Here is a 12,655-nt window from a genome sequence, read left to right on the forward strand (position 1 = left end):
AATAACCCAGGTGAGAGGCAGCGCTGCTCTGCAGTGGCTGTAATGTGCCAGCGGGGAATTTTGTGATGGATGGTTTTTATTCTTTCAAGTATAAACTACCGGAATTCAGTGGCAACAGCCTTACAATCAATTAGAAACAGGCTTAGTTCACTGTTATTTAGCTATGACTAGGCTAATAATTTGCTGCAGTTCATCCTCTCATCACCAAAGTAACTCAACACCAAAAATAACATGACTATTTAACCTAACTCCATTGTAGGCCTACCTTTTTAAAAGTAAGCTATGTTATTATGCTAGTAGCCTTCTGTGTTACAGTTCAGTGTGTGTGATAAAGTACTGTCAAAAGTTATCATTTCATAAATGGTTTCAAATTGTTACTAAGTTTTGCATAAAGCATTAAAATGTGTTAATAATATGACCACCTTACCTGAAAACATTTCAGATAATTTGCTTAATACAGCATTTTAATTGAATCGATTTGACTTGTATTTGAATCATCTCGGTGTTCTCCATCAGTCCTGAAAGTTCCTTAACAGTAGCTAGGTTTCCATCCAATTAGCCACATAAAACCAATCTGCGTATTTTCCCAGCAGTGGTATTTTCACCAACAGCGTGTGATGACGTAGTGCACACAAACTGATCTTTTTCCTGGACTGAATAAAACATCTAAAGTGCAATGTATTTCCATCGCATTGTCAACTCTACAAAAACTGTCGCGTAAAATAGCAAATGTGCTTACTCTGGTCTTGGCACCTGCGCTCCAGCTAACAGCTCTGATACAGTTGGGGAAGGCGATGTGGGGAGGCTAGTCTACATTTATAGATTCTGTAGAAGAACTAGTTTTTATTTGCAAGCGGCAGTCAAGGATTGACCATCATGTCGCCAGAATAAGACCCTCTATTTATTGGAAAGGAGCATCAAGGTCATCACTGAAGTTCATCAGAATGTATTTCATCTGTAGCCTAATAAACTGCATGTTTTCCTGAGTTGTAGTGGGAGGATAACACACATTCTCATCGGGACTCCCAAGTTTACTTTGATATGATGGTTATTATATCAATATTTGTGTATAAAGGTGTTTCCACCACCAGTATTTGCATAATTAATTTTAGACACAAAATGATCTCACCATGTCAAACGAACAGATTATCTGGAAGCATTTATAAAATTGTACTGAAGCGTCCTGTTTCCATGGCAGCTGTCATGATGATTATTTTCAGACGTACTCTTTACTCGCTTAAAACCTGTGGATGGAAATGTGGTTCATTTGACAAGCCGGAGACATTGAACAAAACGTGTTGAATCTAAGAATCCAGACAGGTGGATTGTTGTCATTATTGACTAGGGATTAACATCGACCTGTCCAACATTTTTTACCTTTAACTCCGATAACTTGAAAATAAGATATCTCAGCAATGGTCAGTCCTATCCTCATGAAATAGTGTTCTGTATAACACTTAAACCAACGTTTTAATTTAGTCCCCTAACACCCTACTATGATACTGTACATCAGATTGATAACAGAATCTGTCAGGTATGTGCCAAGTTCACTAAACTAAAACAGGCAGGAGGAACCTGTTTGTCTTTGTGCTGATCTGGGTCAGAGTAGTTTGTTCAATGTATTTGTGTTGGGACTCGAACAAACCTTGACACTCTGAATAGATAAAGAATGCCCTATATAGATAACGAAGCATGTCCTGATTATCAATGGATTTGATTGAATGAGATCAGGGTATGGAAAATATGAACTCATTTATTTAGTCAACTTCCAGTTATAAAGAGAGAAACCTGGATAGAACTGCCCTATTTTAGAGTATTATCAACCTACTATTTGAAACACTGGTTTACTGTGTGTGTTGTGACCTACTGGTTTACTGTGTGTGTTGTGACCTACTGGTTTACTGTGTGTGTTGTGATGTTTACTGGTTTACTGTGTGTGTTGTGACCTACTGGTTTACTGTGTGTGTTGTGACCTACTGGTTTACTGTGTGTTTACTGTGTGACCTTCTGGTTTACTGTGTGTGTTGTGACCTGGTTTACTGGTTTACTGTGTGTGTTGTGACCTACTGGTTTACTGTGTGTGTTGTGACCTACTGGTTTACTGTGTGTGTTGTGACCTACTGGTTTACTGTGTGTGTTGTGACCTACTGGTTTACTGTGTGTGTTGTGACCTACTGGTTTACTGTGTGTGTTGTGTGACCTACTGGTTTACTGTGTGTGTTGTGACCTACTGGTTTACTGTGTGTGTTGTGACCTACTGGTTTACTGTGTGTGTTGTGACCTACTGGTTTACTGTGTGTGTTGTGACCTACTGGTTTACTGTGTGTGTTGTGACCTACTGGTTTACTGTGTGTGTTGTGACCTACTGGTTTACTGTGTGTGTTGTGACTAGAGGTCGACCGATTATTGGAGGACCAAAAAAGCCGTTACCGGTTTTAATCGGCCGATTTTAAATAAATAAAAATAACTTTTCTTTTTTAAACAATGTATTTGTAATAATGACAATTACAACAATACTGAATTAACACTTATTTTAACTTAATATAATACATCAACAAATTCAATTTAGCCTCAAGTAGATAATGAAACGTGTTCAATTTGGTTTAAATAATGCAAGAAAAAAGTTTTGGAGAAGAAAGTAAAAGTGCAATATGTGCTATGTAAGAGGGCTGATATTTCAGTTCCTTGCTCAGAACATGAGAACATATGAAAGCTGGTGGTTCCTTTTAACATGAGTCTTCAATATTCCCAGGTAAGATGTTTTAGGTTGTAGTTATTATAGGACTATTTCCCTCTATACCATTTGTATTTCATTAACCTTTGACTATTGGATGTTCTTATAGGCACTTTAGTATTGCCAGTGTAACAGTATAGCTTCCGTCCCTCTCCTCGCTCTTCCCTGGGCTCGAACCAGCAACACAACGACAACAGCCACCACATCGAAACAGCATTACCCATGCAGAGCAAGGGAAACAACCACCCCAAGGCTTAGAGCGAGTGAAGTTTGAAATGCTATTAGCGCACGCTAACTAGCCAGCCATTTCACTTCGGTCACACCAGCCTCATCTCGGGAGTTGATAGGTTTGAAGTCATAAACAGCGCAATGCTTGACGCACAACGAATAGCTGCTGGCAAAACGCACGAAAGTGCTGTTTGAATGAATGTTTACGCGCCTGCTTCTGCCTACCACCGCTCAGTCAGATACTTAGATGCTTGTATGCTCAGTTAGATTATATGCAACACAGGACACGCTAGATAATATCTAGTAATATCATCAACAATGTGTAGTTGAGTAGTGATTATGATTGATTGTTTTTTCTAAGAAAAGTTTAATGCTAGCTAGCAACTTACCTTGGCTTACTGTATTTGCGTAACAGGCAGTCTCCTTGTGGAGAGCAACGAGAGAGAGGCAGGTCGTTATTGCGCTGGACTAGTTAACTGTAAGGTTGCAAGATTGGATCCCCGGGGCTGACAAGGTGAAAATCTGTCTTTCTGCCCCTGAACAAGCAGTTAACCCACCGTTTCTAGGCCGTCATTGAAAATAAGAATGTGTTGTTAACTGAATTGCCTAGTTAAATAAAGGTGTAAAAAAAAAAAAATATCTGATTGTTATGAACTTGAAATCGGCCCTAATTAATCGGCCATTCCGATTAATCGGTCGACCTCTAGTTGTGACCTACTGATTTACTGTGTGTGTTGTGACGTTCTTTCCTGACCGTGCCTGCTCCTCTAGCCCACGTCTGAGAACCGTGGCTGGCTGATCTCCCCGCTGGGGACCAACCCCTGGTGGACCATGCTGGCTGCAGCCATCCCTGCCCTGCTCTGCACCATCCTCATCTTCATGGACCAGCAGATCACCGCCGTCATCATCAACAGGAAGGAGCACAAACTCAAGGTGAGAGACAGACTGGAAGACTGATATCTAGAGAGAGAGGTTGTGACAGAGGAAGACGGGCTGATATATATAGAGAGAGAGAGAGGTTGTGACAGAGGAAGACAGGCTGATATATAGAGCGAGATAGAGAGAGGTTGTGACAGAGGAAGACAGGCTGATATATAGAGAGAGAGAGAGGTTGTGACAGAGGAAGACGGGCTGATATATATATATAGAGAGAGAGAGGTTGTGACAGAGGAAGACAGGCTGATATATATATAGCGAGAGAGAGAGAGAGGTTGTGACAGAGGAAGACAGGCTGATATATATAGCGAGAGAGAGAGGTTGTGACAGAGGAAGACAGGCTGATATATATATATAGAGAGAGAGGTTGTGACAAAGAAGAAAAGTGGCACTTGCATGTTGTGTAGCAATACTAGATCAGGTCACTACATGAACCCTGACCAGGTACACAAGTTCTGGATTTCCAGACTAAGGGAGACATCTACTATTTACCTTACATAACTATAGAACAACTGCAATAGGTTTATACAAATCTATGATTTGCTTGCAACGTGTGCGTGTGCCTTTCCAGAGAGTTGGAGGTACTAGTATCAAGGACATCTTTGTTCTGTTGTGTCCTGGTTGGCCTCTCATCTGACTCTCACCCCCTCACTGGTTGGCCTCTCATCTGACTCTCACCCCTTCCCTGGTTGGCCTCTCTCCTGACTGACACCCACCCCTTCCCTGGTTGGCCTCTCTCCTGACTGACTCTCACCCCCTCACTGGTTGGCCTCTCATCTGACTCTCACCCCTTCCCTGGTTGGCCTCTCTCCTGACTCCCACCCCCTCCCTGGTTGGCCTCTCTCCTGACTGACTCTCACCCCCTCCCTGGTTGGCCTCTCTCCTGACTGACTCTCACCCCCTCCCTGGTTGGCCTCTCTCCTGACTGACTCTCACCCCTCCCTGGTTGGCCTCTCTCCTGACTGACTCTCACCCCCTCCCTGGTTGGCCTCTCCCTGGACTCTCACCCCCTCCCTGGTTGGCCTCTCTCCTGACTGACTCTCACCCCTCCCTGGTTGGCCTCTCTCCTGACTGACTCTCACCCCCTCCCTGGTTGGCCTCTCTCCTGACTGACCTCACCCCTCCCTGGTTGGCCTCTCACCCCCCCTGGTGGCTGACTCTCACCCCTCCCTGGTTGGCCTCTCTCCTGACTGACTCTCACCCCCTCCCTGGTTGGCCTCCTGACTGACTCTCACCCCTCCCTGGTTGGCCTCTCATCTGACTCTCACTCCCTGACTGGCCTCTCACTGACTCTCACCCCTCCCTGGTTGGCCTCTCTCTGACTGACTCTCACCCCTCCCTGGTTGGCCTCTCTCCTGACTGACTCCTCTCTCCTGACTGACTCACCCCTCCCTGGTTGGCCTCTCTCTGACTGACTCTCACCCCCTCCCTGGTTGGCCTCTCTCCTGACTGACTCTCACCCCTCCCTGGTTGGCCTCTCTCCTCCCTGGTTGGCCTCTCTCCTGACTGACTCTCACCCCTCCCTGGTTGGCCTCTCTCCTGACTGACTCTCCCTGGTGGTGGCCTCTCTCCTGACCTCCCCCCTCCCTGGTTGGCCTCTCTCCTGACTGACTCTCACCCCTCCCCCTGGTTGGCCTCTCTCCTGACTGACTCTCACCCCCTCCCTGGTTGGCCTCTCTCCTGACTGACTCTCACCCCTCTCCCCTGGTTGGCCTCTCTCCTGACTGACTCACCCCTCCCCCCTGGTTGGCCTCTCTCCTGACTGACTCTCACCCCCTCCCTGGTTGGCCTCTCTCCTGACTGACTCTCACCCCCTCCCTGGTTGGCCTCTCTCCTGACTGACTCTCACCCCCTCCTCTCACCCCCTCCCTGGTTGGCCTCTCACCCCCCCTGGTTGGCCTCTCTCCTGACTGACTTTCACCCTTCCCTGGTTGGCCTCTCTCACCCCTCCCTGGTTGGCCTCTCTCTGACTCTCTCACCCCTCCCTGGTTGGCCTCTCTCCTGACTGACTCTCACCCCTCCCTGGTTGGCCTCTCTCCTGACTGACTCTCACCCCCTCCCTGGTTGGCCTCTCTCCTGACTGACTCTCACTCTCTCACCCCTCCCTGGTTGGCCTCTCTCCTGACTGACTCTCACCCCCTCCCTGGTTGGCCTCTCTCCTGACTGACTCTCACCCCTCCCTGGTTGGCCTCTCTCTGACCTCTCTCACCCCTCCCTGGTTGGCCTCTCCTGACTGACTCTCACCCCTTCCCTGGTTGGCCTCTCTCCTGACTGACTCCACCCCTCCTGGTTGGCCTCTCCTGACTGACTCTGGTTGGCCTCTCTCCTGACTCTCCCCTGGTTGGCCTCTCTCTGACTGACTCTCACCCCTCCCTGGTTGGCCTCTCTCCTGACTGACTCTCACCCCTCCCTGGTTGGCCTCTCTCCTGACTCCACCCCCTCCCTGGTTGGCTCTCATCTCCTCCCTGGTTGGCCTCCTGACTCTGGTTGGCCTCTCTCTGACTCTCACTCTCTCACCCTCCCTGGTTGGCCTCTCTCCTGACTGACTCTCACCCCTCCCTGGTTGGCCTCTCTCTGACTGACTCTCCCCCTCCCTGGTTGGCCTCTCTCTGACTGACACCACCCCTCCCTGGTTGGCCTCTCTGACTCTGACTCTCACCCTCCCTGGTTGGCCTCTCATCTGACTCTCACCCCCTCCCTGGTTGGCCTCTCTCCTGACTGACTCTCACCCCTCCCTGGTTGGCCTCTCTCTCACTCCCTGGTTGGCCTCTCTCCTGACTCTCACCCCTTCCCTGGTTGGCCTCTGGGTTGGCCTCTCTCCTGACTGACTCCCACCCCCTCCCTGGTTGGCCTCTCTCCTGACTCTCACCCCCCTTCCCTGGTTGGCCTCTCTCCTGACTGACTCTCACCCCTCCCTGGTTGGCCTCTCACCTCTCACCCCTCCCTGGTTGGCCTCTCTCCTGACTGACTCCTCTCTCCCCCTTCCCTGGTTGGCCTCTCTCCTGACTGACTGGTTGGCCTCTCTCCTGACTGACTCTCACCCCCTCCCTGGTTGGCCTCTCTCCTGACTCTCACCCCTTCCCTGGTTGGCCTCTTTCTGACTGACTTTAACTCCTTCCTTGGGTGGCCTCTCTCCTGACTCTCACCCCCTCCCTGGTTGGCCTCTCTCCTGACTGACTCTCACCCCCTCCCTGGTTGGCCTCTCTCCTGACTCTCACCCCCTCCCTGGTTGGCCTCTCTCCTGACTGACTCTCACCCCCTCCCTGGTTGGCCTCTCATCTGACTCTCACCCCTCACTGGTTGGCCTCTCATCTGACTCTCACCCCTCCCTGGTTGGCCTCTCATCTGACTCTCACCCCCCCCTGGTTGGCTCTCACTGACTCACCCCTGGTTGGCCTCTCTCCTGACTCTCACCCCTGGTTGGCCTCTCTCCTGACTGACTCTCACCCCCTCCCTGGTTGGCCTCTCTCCTGACTGACTTTCACTCCTTCCCTGGTTGGCCTCTCTCCTGACTCTCACCCCTTCCCTGGTTGGCCTCTTTCCTGACTGACTTTAACTCCTTCCTTGGGTGGCCTCTCCTGACTCTCACCCCCTCCCTGGTTGTCCTCTCTCCTGACTGACTCTCACCCCCTCCCTGGTTGGCCTCTCTCCTGACTCTCACCCCCTCCCTGGTTGTCCTCTCTCCTGACTGACTCTCACCCCCTCCCTGGTTGGCCTCTCATCTGACTCTCACCCCCTCACTGGTTGGCCTCTCATCTGACTGACCCCCTCCCTGGTTGGCCTCTCATCTGACTCTCACCCCCTCCCTGGTTGGCCTCTCATCTGACTCACCCCTTCCCTGGTTGGCCTCTCTCCTGACTCTCACCCCTTCCCTGGTTGGCCTCTCTCCTGACTCCCACCCCCCCTGGTTGGCCTCTCTCCTGACTGACTCTCACCCCTCCCTGGTTGGCCTCTCTCCTGACTGACTCTCACCCCCTCCCTGGTTGGCCTCTCTCCTGACTGACTCTCACCCCCTCCCTGGTTGGCCTCTCATCTGACTCTCACCCCTCCCTGGTTGGCCTCTCATCTGACTCTCACCCCTCCTGGTTGGCCTCTCTGACTCCCCTGGTTGACTCTCACCCCTCCCTGGTTGGCCTCTCTCCTGACTGACTCTCACCCCTTCCCTGGTTGGCCTCTCTCCTGACTGACTCTCACCCCTCCTGGTTGGCCTCTGGACTTGGCCTCTCTCCTGACTGACTCTCACCCCTCCCTGGTTGGCCTCTCCTGACTGACTCTGGTTGGCCTCTCTCTGACTCTCACCCCTCCCTGGTTGGCCTCTCATCTGACTCTCACCCCCTCCCTGGTTGGCCCTCATCTGACTCTCACCCCCTCCCTGGTTGGCCTCTCCTGACTGACCCCCTCCCTGGTTGGCCTCTCTCCTGACTGACTCTCACCCCCTCCCTGGTTGGCCTCTCTCCTGACTGACTCTCACCCCCTCCCTGGTTGGCCTCTGACTCTCACCCCCTCCCTGGTTGGCCTCTCTCCTGACTGACTCTCACCCCTTCCCTGGTTGGCCTCTCTCCTGACTGACTCTCACCCCTTCCCTGGTTGGCCTCTCTCCTGACTGACATCCACCCCCTCCTTGGTTGGCCTCTCATCTGACTCTCACCCCCTCCCTGGTTGGCCTCTCATCTGACTCCCACCCCTTACCTTGTTGGCCTCTCTCCTGACTGACTCTCACCCCTTCCCTGGTTGGCCTCTCTCCTGACTGACTTTCACTCCTTCCCTGGTTGGCCTCTCATCTGACTCTCACCCCTTCCCTGGTTGGCCTCTCTCCTGACTGACCCTCCCTGGTTGGCCTCTCTCCTGACTGACTCTCACCCCACCCCTCCCTGGTTGGCCTCTCTCCTGACTGACTCTCACCCCCTCCCTGGTTGGCCTCTCATCTGACTCCCACCCCTTCCCTGGTTGGCCTCTCATCTGACTCTCCCCCTCCCTGGTTGGCCTCTCATCTGACTCTCACCCCTCCCTGGTTGGCCTCTCTCCTGACTGACTCTCACCCCCTCCCTGGTTGGCCTCTCTCCTGACTGACTCCCACCCCTCCCTGGTTGGCCTCTCCCTGACTGACTCCCCCTCCCTGGTTGGCCTCTCTCCTGACTGACTCCCACCCCTCCCTGGTTGGCCTCTCTCCTGACTGACTCTCACCCCTCCCTGGTTGGCCTCTCCTGACTGACTTCACCCCTGACTCCCTGGTTGGCCTCTCCTGACTCTCACCCCCTCCCTGGTTGGCCTCTCTCCTGACTGACTCTCACCCCTTCCCTGGTTGGCCTCTCTCCTGACTCTCTCACCCCTTCCCTGGTTGGCCTCCTCTCCTGACTGACCCCCTTCCCTGGTTGGCCTCTCTCCTGACTGACTCTCACCCCCTCCCTGGTTGGCCTCTCTCCTGACTGACTCTCACCCCTCCCTGGTTGGCCTCTTTCCTGACTGACTTTCTCCTTCCTGGTTGGCCTCTCTCCTGACTCTCACCCCCTCCCTGGTTGGCCTCTCTCCTGACTGACTCTCACCCCTCCCTGGTTGGCCTCTGGCCTCTCTCCTGACTCTCACCCCTCCCTGGTTGTCCTCTCCTGACTGACTCTCACCCCACCCCTGGTTGGCCTCTCATCCCTGACTCTCACCCCCTCCCTGGTTGGCCTCTCATCTGACTCTCACCCCTCCCTGGTTGGCCTCTCATCTGACTGGTTGGCCTCTCCTGACTGACTCTCACCCCTTCCCTGGTTGGCCTCTCTCCTGACTGACTCTCACCCCCTCCCTGGTTGGCCTCTCTCCTGACTGACTCACCCCTCCCTGGTTGGCCTCTCTCCTGACTGACTCTCACTCCTTCCCTGGGTTGGCCTCTCTCCTGACTGACTTTAACTCCTTCCTGGGTGGCCTCTCTCTGACTCTCACCCCTCCCTGGTTGGCCTCTCTCCTGACTGACTCTCACCCCTCCCTGGTTGGCCTCTCCTCTGACTCCACCCCTCCCTGGTTGGCCTCTCTCCTGACTGACTCTCACCCCTCCCTGGTTGGCCTCTCATCTGACTCTCACCCCCTCCTGGTTGGCCTCTCATCTGACTCTCACCCCTCCCTGGTTGGCCTCTCATCTGACTCTCACCCCTCCCTGGTTGGCCTCTCATCTGACTCACCCCTCCCTGGTTGGCCTCTCTCCTGACTGACTCACCCCTTCCCTGGTTGGCCTCTCTCCTGACTCCCACCCCCTCCCTGGTTGGCCTCTCCCTGGGTTGGCCTCTCTCCTGACTGACTCTCACCCCCTCCCTGGTTGGCCTCTCTCCTGACTGACTCTCACCCCTTCCCTGGTTGGCCTCTCATCTGACTCTCACCCCCTCCCTGGTTGGCCTCTCTCCTGACTGACTCTCACCCCCTCCCTGGTTGGCCTCTCTCCTGACTGACTCTCACCCCCCTCCCTGGTTGGCCTCTCTCCTGACTGACTCTCACCCCCTCCCTGGTTGGCCTCTCTGACTGACTCTCTCACCCTTCCCTGGTTGGCCTCTTTCCTGACTGACTTTACCCTTCCTGGTTGGCCTCTCTCCTGACTCTCACCCCTCCCTGGTTGTCCTCTCTCCTGACTGACTCTCACCCCCTCCCTGGTTGGCCTCTCTCCTGACTCTCACCCCTCCCTGGTTGTCCTCTCATCCTGACTGACTCTCACCCCCTCCCTGGTTGGCCTCTCTCTGACTCTCACCCCCTCACTGGTTGGCCTCTCATCTGACTCTCACCCCTCCCTGGTTGGCCTCTCATCTGACTCTCACCCCTCCCTGGTTGGCCTCTCATCTGACTCACCCCTTCCCTGGTTGGCCTCTCTCCTGACTCTCACCCCTCCCTGGTTGGCTCTCTCCTGACTGACTCTCACCCCTCCCTGGTTGGCCTCTCTCTGACTGACTTTCACTCCTTCCCTGGTTGGCCTCTCCTGACTCTCACCCCTTCCCTGGTTGGCCTCTTTCCTGACTGACTTTAACTCCTTCCTTGGGTGGCCTCTCTCCTGACTCTCACCCCTCCCTGGTTGTCCTCTCTCCTGACTGACTCTCACCCCCTCCCTGGTTGGCCTCTCTCCTGACTGGTTGTCCTCTCTCCTGACTGACTCTCACCCCTCCCTGGTTGGCCTCTCATCTGACTCTCACCCCTCACTGGTTGGCCTCTCATCTGACTCTCACCCCTCCCTGGTTGGCCTCTCATCTGACTCTCACCCCTCCCTGGTTGGCCTCTCATCTGACTCTCACCCCTCCCTGGTTGGCCTCTCATCTGACTCTCACCCCTTCCCTGGTTGGCCTCTCTCCTGACTCTCACCCCTCCCTGGTTGGCCTCTCTCCTGACTGACTCCACCCCCTCCCTGGTTGGCCTCTCTCCTGACTGACTCCCACCCCTCCCTGGTTGGCCTCTCTCCCTGACTGACTCTCACCCCCTCCCTGGTTGGCCTCTCATCTGACTCTCACCCCCTCCCTGGTTGGCCTGACTGACTCTCACCCCCTCCCTGGTTGGCCTCTCTCCTGACTGACTCTCACCCCTCCCTGGTTGGCCTCTCTCCTGACTGACTCTCACCCCTCCCTGGTTGGCCTCTCTCCTGACTGACTCTCACCCCCTCCCTGGTTGGCCTCTCTCCTGACTGACTCTCACCCCTCCCTGGTTGGCCTCTCTCCTGACTGACTCTCACCCCTCCCTGGTTGGCCTCTCTCCTGACTGACTCTCACCCCCTCCCTGGTTGGCCTCTCTCCTGACTGACTCTCACCCCTCCCTGGTTGGCCTCTCTCCTGACTGACTCTCACCCCTCCCTGGTTGGCCTCTCTCCTGACTGACTCTCACCCCCTCCCTGGTTGGCCTCTCTCCTGACTGACTCTCACCCCTCCCTGGTTGGCCTCTCTCCTGACTGACTCACCCCTTCCCTGGTTGGCCTCTCTCTGACTGACTCCACGCCCTCCTCCCTGGTTGGCCTCTCATCTGACTCTCACCCCCCCCCTCCCTGGTTGGCCTCTCTCCTGACTGACTCTCACCCCTTCCCTGGTTGGCCTCTCTCCTGACTGACTTTCACTCCTTCCCTGGTTGGCCTCTCATCTGACTCCCACCCCTTACCTTGTTGGCCTCTCTCCTGACTGACTCTCACCCCCTCCCTGGTTGGCCTCTCTCCTGACTGACTCTCACCCCCTCCCTGGTTGGCCTCTCTCCTGACTGACTCCCACCCCTCCCTGGTTGGCCTCTCTCCTGACTGACTCCCACCCCTCCCTGGTTGGCCTCTCTCCTGACTGACTCCCACCCCTCCCTGGTTGGCCTCTCTCCTGACTGACTTCCCCCTGGTTGGCCTCTCTCCTGACTGACTCTCACCCCTCCCTGGTTGGCCTCTCATCTGACTCTCACCCCCTCCCTGGTTGGCCTCTCTCCTGACTGACTTTCACTCCTTCCCTGGTTGGCCTCTCTCCTGACTCTCACCCCTTCCCTGGTTGGCCTCTTTCCTGACTGACTTTAACTCCCCTTCCTTGGGTGGCCTCTCCTGACTCTCACCCCTCCCTGGTTGTCCTCTCTCCTGACTGACTCTCACCCCTCCCCTGGTTGGCCTCTCATCTGACTCTCACCCCTCCCTGGTTGGCCTCTCTCCTGACTCTCACCCCTTCCCTGGTTGGCCTCTCTCCTGACTGACTCTCACCCCCTCCCTGGTTGGCCTCTCATCTGACTGACCCCTCCCCTGGTTGGCCTCTCTCCTGACTGACTTTCACCCTCCCTGGTTGGCCTCTC

General features: G+C 54.2%; 1 protein-coding gene across 3 annotated transcripts in view; it reads left to right on the forward strand.

Annotated features, from left to right (window-relative positions):
• Positions 1–12,655, forward strand: part of LOC123998326 (sodium bicarbonate cotransporter 3-like) — a 79,359-nt gene that overhangs the window by 54,509 nt on the left and 12,195 nt on the right. For all 3 annotated transcript variants that reach the window (XM_046303445.1, XM_046303448.1, XM_046303446.1), the window contains exon 18: positions 3,734–3,895. In XM_046303445.1, the coding sequence (XP_046159401.1) occupies positions 3,734–3,895 (162 nt within the window). The remainder of the gene's footprint in view (positions 1–3,733; positions 3,896–12,655) is intronic.

Source organism: Oncorhynchus gorbuscha, linkage group LG15, assembly GCF_021184085.1.
Source record: "Oncorhynchus gorbuscha isolate QuinsamMale2020 ecotype Even-year linkage group LG15, OgorEven_v1.0, whole genome shotgun sequence".
NCBI lineage: Eukaryota > Metazoa > Chordata > Actinopteri > Salmoniformes > Salmonidae > Oncorhynchus > Oncorhynchus gorbuscha.